At 37.8% G+C, this 12213-nt stretch overlaps 1 protein-coding gene across 1 annotated transcript in view; it reads left to right on the top strand.

The window, feature by feature from the left end:
- The first annotated feature begins 366 nt into the window (after positions 1-366).
- The window catches only part of PCDH15 (protocadherin-related 15), a 567795-nt gene continuing 555948 nt past the window's right edge, over positions 367-12213 (top strand). Inside the window, exon 1 of the mRNA XM_014547486.1 lies at positions 367-457. Coding sequence (XP_014402972.1) covers positions 367-457 — 91 coding nt within the window. The remainder of the gene's footprint in view (positions 458-12213) is intronic.

The raw sequence follows: 12213 nt of genomic DNA on the forward strand, positions 1-12213 counted from the left end.
TGCTATAGACAAGTTTAATAACTTAAACTGATTAACCATTTGATTCAATTTTAAAGAAAGTGTGGTTCTGATATTATCCATGTGTTAAATTCTCAACTGACTTGCTTACAAAGTAAGAAACAGAGGAGATGGCTTTCCTTAGAGGTTACTTGTCTGCAAATTCATGTGGATAAAGAGTTCCAGCACATTAAACAAGTGTGTTACTTGGTTAATGGATAGTGTGGCACAGGTAATTAACTATGAAGTCATTAAGACTCTTCTGTGCTGTGACAGTCATGTTTACCTATAACAGATTGATGAACTTGTCAAATGTTTCTTCTTCCCTTTTGTTATTTCAGATCAGCCTTGAGTGGAACTTGACAGAAGATGTTACAACAGTTTTATCTCTGGAAATGGTTAGCTTCGGGGATCATCCTTGGTTCTTTCTTCGGAATCTGCTTTGGCCAGTATGAAGATGGTAAGTAAAGCTGCTTTTAGTCTGACCTTTATAGCTAGTCAGGGTTTCTGTGGTTAAATGGTAAATGAAACACACCACAGAAATGAAGAATGCTAATTTGTAGTTCATTTTCAAAGGTTAGTAGCTCTGTGTAATAATTTGCCTTAATTAAAATAATCCTACAGAAGTGGCTTCCAATGCACTTTGTTTCTTAATAAGTGTTGCAGTATGATACAAAATCCAATGCAAGGCCTCTATTTGAACAGTTACTAATTCTCACTGAGCAAATTCTTAGTGGCTATCAAAGAAAACTAAAAATAAATAAATAAATAAATAAATAAATAAATAAATAAATCCTACTTAACAACCCTTGAACTAACACAAGTATAGTGACCTTAGAGAAAACTTAACAACAGAAAAGATACTAGCCCTAGCTGGTTTTGTTCAGTGGATAGAGCATCGGCCTACAGACTGAAGGGTCCCAGGTTCGATTACAGTCAAGGGCACATGCCCAGGTTTCAGGCTTGATACCCAGTAGGGGGCATGAAGGAGGCAGGCAATCAGTTATTTTATCTTATCATTGATGTTTCTATCTCTCTCCCTCTCCCTTCCCTTTTGAAATCAATAAAAATATATTTTTTTTAAAAAGATACCAGAATTTCCTATAATAAAAGATCCCAAATAGGGTCAAAAGTAGATGTCATTAGTGATTTTAGTGTTAGCACTTTAACTGTTTTGTATTAGTTCATGCCCCACTCTTTTATTTGAAAAGAGTAAAAATATAAACGACTTGACATTAGACTTTGTAAGTCGTTCCCTAATAGTAAGTTAGTCACTTTAGAAAGGTATATTTGTCATCAAACTCCTTAGAAACTATTTAACATATTATGTCTACAGTGGCCCAAATATGCCTATCATAGATATTTCAATATTGAAGGAATCTGTCTTAGAATACTATATAATGAGAGTTAGGATATATATTATGTTAAGTTTAATAGAAAAAAGAAAAAGAAAAAAAAACGGGGAGGGGGAGTTCCTCACCCTAGAATTTGCTATTTAAGAAAAAAAAGAGTTTTGTCCTTTTATTTTTTTATTTTTATTGTTCTTACCCAACATTTGTTTAGCATTCAGAGTACACAGGCAAATAACTGTTACGGATTGGGGTTACTGACTGGGATCTTGGTTCTTTTTATCAATGCAGAAAAGATTTTAAGGCCAATGAAAATGAAATATAACTGAGGCCTAGATGTTATCTTTATGGAGAAAAAGGTCGGGGCTGGGGGCGGGGCGGGCGCCTAAACCACCTGACTAGTGATATGCTTGGGGAGGAAAGGTTACCCTGGGGGTGAGGTTCTTGTTTTCCCAGTTTTGCCCCTTGCTAGGCTTCCTGCCCTGGTGAGTTTCTGTACCTGGCCCATGGTACTTGCTCTGCTCATGTCTCACATAAGCATCTCCTCATCTTTATTGCCCCGTTAACTAATTGTTCTTAGTGGCATCAGAGATTGTGAATTGTGTTTATGCTTTGCTTGGTTAAATTGAATGATCTATTGGTCAATGAATTAATTTTGCTTTATCCCAAACAGTGTTCAAATGTGCACATATTAAGATATTCTCAGTCCTCCCTAGTTAGAAAAAAATATGCCTCTTTGGGGATTCGCAGAACAGTTCACAATAGCAACTATTTTCACAAAGTCAACAGCCTGTTCCCCTGAAAAGTTCGCTAATTAGCACAGTGTTTACTTCAAGTGCATCTGAATTTAAAATTCATGCCAATGCTATTTATGGAGATTGTGAATCTCCAGCCTAACCACACATCTAAAAATGTACTAATAAAATAAATAATGTAACCACTACTTTTAAACAAAATTAAAAATCAGTGCAACTTAAAAGAACATGCCTTTATATTTAAATACTGCATTTAAAATTGTGCCCAGGAATATATGACAAATTAGTGTGTTGATATTTCTTTATCTTATCAGACATTCTATTTTCTATTTATATTTCGTGCTCACGTGGAGAAAACAGGGGAGAATTCAGTGTCGTTGCTAACATTAGACCTTATAAGCCCTGTACTTCTTAGAAATGTAATTTAGGCTATCAGAGGAAATCACTACCAGTTGAGCCTGTAATGCTATAGATTGGGTTTCTTAATAATCCCTTCAAAGCCCTTGGTCTTTCTAAATGTGCTTGCGTAGCCTCCCAAACAAGATTCTCAGGGCACTGTTGGCCATCACATAATCTACTCTCTGAGCAGAGTGGAACTTCACACCTGCTAATTGGTAGTTTGTAGGAAGGCTGCCCCATAAAGCACTGCTCTCATGGATGACTTCTTTATAGCCATGGCTAGAAAGCCTTCCCAGGTCTCTCCTGGGGGCACATGACTCAATACTTAGAAAGACTGAAGGGAGAGGAGCTATGGCAGGGCAACAGAAATGTTGTGTGGTGCTTTATAGAGACTTCTTAACTTCATATGCCTTTTGGCATTCCATACTAGCATCTTCCAGGGTGCCCCCAAGCCAGTAATGGTTCTATCCCTTTAGTTCCTCTCAGGTCTTTACCTCTCTCTGGCCTCCCTCAATTTGGGATTGGGACATGAAAATGGTTTTCATAGTTACCATTTTTTTCAAATAAATCATATAAAATTGTGAGTCCATGCCCTAATCAGTTTGGCTCAGTGGATAGAGCGTCGGCCTGGGGACTGAGGGTCCCAGGTTCGATTCCGGTCAAGGGCATGTACCTTGGTTGCAGGCACATTCCCAGTGGGGAGTGTGCAGGAGGCAGCTGATTGATGTTTCTCTCTCATTGATGTTTCTAACTCTCTATCCCTTTCCCTTCCTCCCTGTAAACAATCAATAAAATATATAAAAATAAAATAAAATTGTGAGTCCACACTATGCAGGAATGAAATCAGTACTAGGTAAAGTATGGCTAACACACAAAATAATAACACTTGACTGGAATATGTGATATGAATTTCTTGAACAGTTTTTTTTTTTTCGTTTTTTGTTTGTTTTTTGTCCAAGTGCTTGGGTATGCAAGTACATGGATAGATTGAAGGAAGATAATGGTAATAGTCAAAATCATGATAGATACAAGGAAAAGTAAAAATAAAAACACCTTGCCATAGATAATCCACTGGTTGGGTTAGCCCATTTTGATAATTTGCATCTGATTTATATACAGAGTTAAGAGCTTTATATAGAAAAACATGAAAGAGAAAATGTTAAAATACACTAAGGCTATTAGTATAACAATCTTGGGTTTTTTTAAATTAAATGATGGGATTCTTCTGGATTTTTAATTAAGAACAGCATCCTTATGCTTTCCTATTTATATTCTCAAGCATAGAAGAATTGGAAGGACAAACAAATATAAAGTTTTATTTCATAAATACTTTTACTGAAATGGAATATTCTAGTTTTAGACAAATATGTGAAACTGTTTCAAAGAAAAACAAATTATATAATTATTTTAATGTTTTATAACAAAAACTTTACATGAAAACTTTGGCTAGGTTTTAAATCATTTTATATTTCTCATTCTAATTGCTGGGATAAGCTTTTAGATTCGGTAATAAAATTTGTAGCATTATATTAAATTAAATTAAAAAGTAATAATTTAGCTAATTGACAGAAACTTAGAGAACCTAATAGATTTGTAGTTTATGGTCTCCCTCCCCTCAACAGAGCATTAGGATTGATATTTTATCTATACTTCAATGCATTACCAATAATGACCATTTTGTTTGAATGGAAATATGTTTCTTGATCTCAAATTGAGTGAGGAGAGCCTTAAAAGGAGGTGTCATGGGAAACAGAGGAAGCAGGACCATCTGCTGAATTTTGTGTTGTGTGGGCAAAACATCTATAAAACACTAGAGGCCCATGCACAGGGGGTGGTGGGTCCCTCAGCTGGGCCTGCGCCCTCTTGCAGTCTGGGACCCCTCAAGGGATGTCCACCTACTGGCTTAGACCCGATCCTCTGGGGATCAGGCCTAAGCCAGCAGGTGGACATCCCTCTCGCAGTCTGGGGCTTCCGTAGTCTGGAACCACTCGCTCCTTACTGCCCACCTGCAGTGGAGGCGGGAGAGGCTCCCGCCACCACCACTGCCCCCTAGTGGTCAGTGCACTCCCACAGGGAGAGTGCTGGTGGACAGTGTGTGTCATAGTGACTGGTTGTCTGCTGTTTGGTCGATTTGCATATTAGGGTTTTATCATATAAAATATTATTTGTTCTTACAAATACTATGATTCACAATGAGGTAAATTAACTGTTGTGCACAGAGTTTGTGTTTTTGTTTATTTCGTTTTGATTTTGAGTTCATAATAAATGATGAAAAGGAAAGAAAGAGGGAAAAAAGGGAAAGTGATTATGGGTAATGGGTATGTGTTATTATTTCTTCTGCATTTTAAATTGTTCATATTAAATCCTTTTAAAATATGTATCACTACCATCATCAGATAGGAAATGTGTTTGTTAAAAATAACAACTATATGTCACAATAGTATGACTAAGTTTGAACCAAATGTTAGCAAGGTGTATGCACAATGAGTGTGTATGTGTATGTGTTGCGTGGGGGAGGTGGCAGGGGTTTTTTTTCCTAAGTGTGTACAAATCATACATGCCACATGACCTTTTAAGGAAAGGGTTCTCCCTGGCTGATTGAGTGTTTAGCCTGGAAACCAAAAATCTTCTGTCTTTCCCTTGAGCTGTTGAATAAATCAGTATATATCTCTGGTGTGACTAGAACCCTTATGTAGTGTACAAGCAGAACAACTACATGGAGAGACCCAATTTATAATCTCATGGAGTCCCAACATTTCCTGAGGCTCAGTGCCCTATAAACTAGTAACTCTGAAACTCAATTTTATACAGTTTAGCACAGCATCTGACATATATGGTCAATGGTTACTAAAACCTATTTTTATTGCTACTATGACCCTCATTACTTATAAATAAGTATACTTTTTTTTCATAAATTTATATATTGATTTACAAATGAGTATTTTGTATTCCTGAAAAGTATATGCTTATTCTCTCTTTATATCTCTCCAAATTTACCAAGCAATTTGAAGACTTAACTTTGTTAAATTAAATTTTATACCTACAACTGTAAATGACTTTATCCTTTTCTTGGAAAGCTTACTGATTCAAATGAAATGTACAGTGAACTTTGGGGAACATTTTCAGGTTCATTTTCATGCTTATTGTTACATAATCCACGGGAGGTCAGTACTGAGATTGACATGTCAATCAATCAAGGCTATAACCAAGTTCTACAGTCTGATGCTAAGTTTCTGACACTAAATACTGCAAACGTCATTTTTATCAATGCATCCAGTGGTCATGATGTAGAGTACCAGTGGCTTGCACTAATTAGCCTGGAATTAGAGGAGAATGGCATATAAATTATAGTGTAGATAACAGAATTATGAGAAAAATGTAGCTGAAGTACTTGTGTGTCTGCGCAAGATGCTTCCCCTTTAGATGCCTTAATAAGAGGTGGTTAAGTAAACTGACTAGCTCTGCAAGAATAATTCAATGATCACCATAACTCATGTTGCTCGGCTGTTATAGAATGTTACATGAGGCTCTGCTACAGCAGTACCTCTGCCTATTCTAATCATGGGATACTCATTGACTCACCCAGATCATGCTGGATATCTTTTAAAATGTTCTTCTTCTTTGAATTTGTTATTTCTAAATTTAATTCTGTATCTTCCTCCTCTTCACATGATCTTTCTCTGAACATAGTACAATGCAATCATTTCTTTATACTATTTCAATAATAATTAAATTAAAGATAATTATTGGAGACTATACCTAATTAATTTTCAGTGAATATGGTTGTCTTTGAAGCTTAATTCCTCATTTAAATATGATTTCTTATGGCAACATGCATATAGGAAGAAATATAGCAAATATACATGAACTCAGGCAGATACACATATATAGTACATAGATATTACACATTTTAGACAAAAGTAAAACCATGCATAGCATATATTGTTATTCAAAATTTGTATATAATTATAGACATTTGTCCTTGTTTACCCCTTTCACTTATTCTATCTTATAGCGTGTATTTACTGTGTTTTTATTCTGATAAGTTAAATTCAAGTTTTGAGAGTACCTTTGTTGCCCTAACCAGTTTGGCTCAGGGGATAGAGCGTCAGCCTGCGGACTCATGAGTCCCAGGTTCGATTCCGGTCAAGGGCATATAGCTTGGTTGCGGGCACATCCCCAGTAGGGAGTGTGCAGGAGGCAGCTGATCAATGTTTCTTTCTCATCTATGTTTCTAACTCTCTATCCCTCTCCCTTCCTCTCTGTAAAAAATCAATAAAATATACATATTTTTAAAAATAGTACCTTTGTTGTTTTTCCTATAAGCAGACTTAAAATCCTAAAAATTTGTCTTTTATTAAGCTTTATAAACTATTAAATTCATATACATTAAGTAGATTACATTATTATGTGACATCTATAGTGGGATGATACAAACAGAGCATTGTTATTCTCAATACTTCAATACAACTTTTGTAAACTAAATTTCATCTTTAGATGATATCTTGAATGAATACTCTTTGTAAGGCTTCCTCACACTTCCATTTCTTGTCTCCTCTTTTGAAGGTGAGTGATCTTGTGGATCCTTCTACCCCTAATATGAATTTAGTTTTAGAGCGAATATTGGAAAGCATGTCTTTCTTCCTTCAGCAACAATTTCCCACTAAGCAAGTCTAAAAACATGAACTCTATGACTTATCTAAGGTCTGACCTTGTACCTAAAATGATTACCTCAATAGTTTTTTTATACTCTAGTTAGGCTCAATTAAAACCTATCAATATATCGTGCAAGGACAGAGAGCTAAAGGGCCAGAAAAAAAAAACACAAAAAAAAACCAACACAACAACACTCTGATAATCAGAAGATCAATTATTGTACTTAGAGGATTCTCTCTCTGCAAACACACACACACACACACACACTTTTTCTTCCCCCCAGTGTAACAGAATAGCATAATATTGAGACTTTGAATACTCTCATTTGCCCTATTAAGGCAGGGAAAAGAAGTAAAAGGTCTAATTCAGTGCCCAAGCAATTCAGATAAAATTAATGTTAAATGGCAATGTGGATGACTCCCTTCATGGTTTTGACAAACTGGAAAATTTGAACCCACTATAAAATAAATGGCTCACACCCTAACCGTGTTGAAAGACAGAACTGATTTTAACTGTTTTTTAATAGAAATTGAATTTGGGCAAAATGTAATTGTAATCTTGCTTGGTCTGAGTCTTTAATGACTCAGACAACTCAAAATAGAGTGGCTTTTCTTTGTTGGGTCCTTTTTTGTCAAATCTCTATATCTGTTAACACCACTTTTTCTTCAATTTCCTTAAGCTCTGCAATTTTGTGTGTTTTTTTTTCACACCTCCACTAAAACTTCACTCTCTAAGGCCTCCAATGACTACTTTCTTGGGCAAATCCTATAATTTTCTAGCATTTCAGCAAACAGCATTATTGATCTATCTTTCTGCAACTTTTTCTCAGAGACTGACTTTTTCTGATTATATTTATGTCAGACTTCTCCATCTTTCTGGTGGATAGTCTACCTTTTGCTATTCTGTGAATTCAAAATTGCCCGACTTTTGTTTATATTTCCAAAAAGAGCTATATTTTATAATAAAGAAATATGGATATTTTCCATTATTAAGCCCTGGTCTTGGTCATTTTCTGTTCCTTCTGAATTTCCTTACATAGTGCATTCATCTAACTATATATCCACTGCATATATCACTACTTTTTCTCCAGTCCGTTCTTGTTTTTTATAGAAGATTTATTTAGTTAACACTTTATTAAATACCAACTCTGGGAAAAACATTAGAGAAGCAAAATTGAGGCAATCCCTTAATTCATGTATAATAATAAAAGAGATAATCAATACAGTGTGATCTATGGAATAATCAAATTAGGTATAATGTATGTGCTTTGGGACAATACTCATGGAAAATCTGATAAAGAATTTGAGGTAAAGATATTCAAAAATGCTTGCAGGATGAATTTTGATTTTTCAAGTTAAGAAACTTAAAAATGTGGAAATTTCAAAATCACTGAAGAATACTGAATTGTTGTTCTGTGCAGCTTTGAGGATTGTATATGATGTTTTATTATTCATCTAGGGAAGGTTCAATATTAAATACCAAAGATAACAAAACAAGTACTTGATTGGGATCATCATCTAGCTGAAACTCACTTATAAGCTTATCTCTTTCACAGAACTCCAGCTAACAGTAATCATATCTCTTCCTCTGTCTCCATCTCTCTGTCCCTGTCTCTCTGACTTTGTCGCTGTCTCTGTTTCTATCTCTCTCTCTTCGCATCACACCATTAGAAGCTGTTGTTTTATTGTTTGTGGTACTCAATTTTTGCAATTGATTGTATTTAATGCCTTATTACATACTATTATTATTTATTTGTATATACAGTATATTGCATATGCTTTATTCTGACATGTTCTAAAAGTTTCTTAAAATGATGAATAATACCACTGTTCATTTTATGTGTAAACTGTATCTTACCTAATAATAGACAAACATGTAAATTGACCATACCTTAGCTATGCCAACCAGCCAATCAGGAGAGCATGCAAATTAACCTAACAAAGATGGCGGTTAATTTGCATACGTAGGGTCCAAGTGGTGGAGCGAAACCTCATGGCCCCAGGGCCAGTGGCGCAGGGAAGCCTCACAGCCCCGGGGCTGGTGCAGCGAAGCCTCATGGACCCAGGGCCGGCTCTGGCTGGAGCCCGGCCAGAGCGAAGGCCTGGGTGCCGGGTGCCAGAGGAAAACCGGTGCCAGCAGCCAGGGGAAAGGAAGGCCTATTTCACGAATCTCTTCATGCAACAGGCCTCTAGTCTCTTTATAATAATCACTAATGTCTATTTAGCACTTATTAAATAATTCTTTCATATATATTATCTATCTACACTAATAAAAGAGAAACATGGTAAGTAGCGTATGACCGCTACCCTTTTCATTGGCTAATCAGTGAGTATATGCAAATTAACTGTCAGCCAAGATGGCGGCTAATTTACATATGTGGGCTCCAAGCCACAGACTGAGACTTTAGGCCTGGGTAAGGGAGGAGCCAGCCAGCGATCTTCTGAGGCGGCGGCGGCGGCGAACTGGGGGTGCCCTGGCCCAGGCCTAAAGCCTCCGCCAAAGGCTTTAGGCTTGGGCTGGGGAGGAGCCAGCCAGCGATCTTCCGCAGTGGCGGAGGCGGCGAGCAGGGGGTGCCCCAGCCCAGGTCTAAAGCCTCGGCCTGAGGCTTTAGGCCTGGGTCACGGAGGAGCCAGCCAGCGATCGGCTGCGGCGGGAGCTGGGGGGGCCCCGGCCCAGGCCTAAAGCCTCCCGCAGAGGCTTTAGGCCTGGGCCAGGGAGGAGCCAGCCAAGGATTGTTGATGGCGGCAGAGGCGGGGAACCAGGGCGGAGCCAGCCAGCAATTGTTGACTTGCAGTGGCTGCAACAGTGTGGTGATGGGGCTGGTGCCTTCCCCTGATCAGCCCGTTCGACTCCCACAAAGGGTGGCCAGACTGTGGCTTAGGCCCACTCCCCAAGGGAGCAGGGAGCAGGTAGTAGGACATCCCCTAGGGCTCCCAGTATGTGATAGGGGGCAAGCTGGGCTGAGGGAACCCCCTCCCCAGTGCACAAATTTTTGTGCACCGGGCCCCTAGTATATATATATACTTATATTGATTTCAGAGAGGAAGGAAGAGAGAGAGATAGAAACATCAATGATAAGAGAAAGAATCATTGATTGGCTGCCTCCTGCACGCCTGCTACTGGGGATTGAGCCCACAACTCAGCATGTGCCCTGACCCAGAATCGAACCCTGACCTGGTTCATAGGTCAATGCTCAACCACTGAGCCATGCTGGCCACGCCATAGGACTTTTAAGGTGTAGTTTCTAAACACAAAATTTCATTAAGCTTGTTTTATAAAAGTAGACTTCCAGTTGAACCCAAATTTTAGTACAAAGAGAAAATCCGGAGGTTTTCACTTAATTCTGGCCATGCAACAGTTAAATGAAAACAAACTAATATCTCAACAGGGAAAAACATTTTATAGCTTTCTTTACCTCAGAAAGTTACTACAGCAAGTAAAATGTGACAAAGAAATACATCAATAGATGTATTTTTAGACACAAAACAATATATTTGTGAATGTTCCATAGTTTTTTAATTTAAATTAGAGAAATAAAACAATGCTTGGGGAAGTGCAGACCAAAATTTGAAGTGACAGAATTCTTTCCAGATTTTAAGAAGAGCATATGAAGCATGAATTCTTTCCATTGGTTTAAATAAGCATACCTCCACCACCTTAAATCAGAATGACAAGCTGCACAGTTCCTGTAAATTCATGCACTCCAACGTAGACACAACTCAAGGTATGAATGTGCTTATGAATATGCTATTTTCACATGAATATAAAACCGTGACTGAACATAGATCAGGGCCTTCAGGGTTCTTTTGTGGGTAGCAGTGAGGACTGTGAAAATCCCCATGCATTGCCTCTAATTCCTACTTCTCCAATCTTAATGTGCAGGGGAAGCACCTGGCAACCTCTTCAAAATGCAGACTGGATTCTGTGATCTGGAGAGAGTCCTGACCTCCCAGGATGTCCACAGACCACACTTTGAAAAGCAAGGCTCTACCTAACCAATTTTCTTTGAATTGGAAAGAAAAGAAGAAGATGAGAAACTAAAGGAGCACAAAAAGGAGGAAAGCGACACTTACTGAGTACCTACTAGGTACCAAGCAGACAGTGATGGACTTTGATTCACAAATAGAAACACAATCACGCTGACTGATATTGTGCCCAGGTATGGCCTCCACAACTCAAAAGACTGAGGAGAATTCAAGGAGGCAGTCAACCACTCACAAAGGTTCAAGGTAAAAAGCAGAATATTGGAGCAGAAGGAATGTATTATGTAATACTAAGATTGAATTCACAACTAAAAAAGATATTAGGCAGCCAGTGAAAAGCAATTGTCTTCTATGATTAAATGTTCCAAACTTGCCTGTCATAAGAATCATCTGATCAGGCTCCACTGCCCTGCTGAGTGAGCCCAGGCTGATTTTGATCATTCTTCTAATCTATAAGTTTAGGAAATACTGGGTTTTTATTTTTTGCTTTTAGGAATACTGAATATTTAAAGCTTAAAGTGATCTTAGCCTGCTCTAACATTTTCAAGAAATAAGACACTATACAACAGAATGGATGAGAAGAGTAATGCTTCCACAGCTGCAGAGGCCTGTCCACAGTCATCCAGTTAGTTTTAGTGGAGTCAGGGCATGTTTCCATGTCTCCAGAGGCCAAACTCAATACATCATTACTATAAAACTAAATAAAATAATTTTTGAACAGAGAACAGTAATCAGGAAGATTAACTTCTTGAGATTTTTAAAAGAATAAATCATGATTCAAGTTAGCAATCATTATTCTGTGTAGAACCTGCAGAAGACATAAAAATGGATAAAATGAAAATTCCTCCAGTTCTTACTTAGATCTCTGAGGACCAGGTATCACCCACTTGACAGGTGTGACAGAGATCTGCTACCCACAATAGATCCCCACCCCTCACTGTTTACCCTTCCCCACTTAGAGAACAACTCCTAAATAAGATTAATTTCTGATTTGACATGCTTTATCAAAGTGAAAGCCTCCCCCACCCGCAAGTCATTGACTGTCAAACCCCCACTGTATGGAAGAAAATTACT

The sequence above is a fragment of the Myotis brandtii genome, unplaced genomic scaffold (genome assembly GCF_000412655.1).
Source record: "Myotis brandtii unplaced genomic scaffold, ASM41265v1 scaffold475, whole genome shotgun sequence".
Lineage (NCBI taxonomy): Eukaryota > Metazoa > Chordata > Mammalia > Chiroptera > Vespertilionidae > Myotis > Myotis brandtii.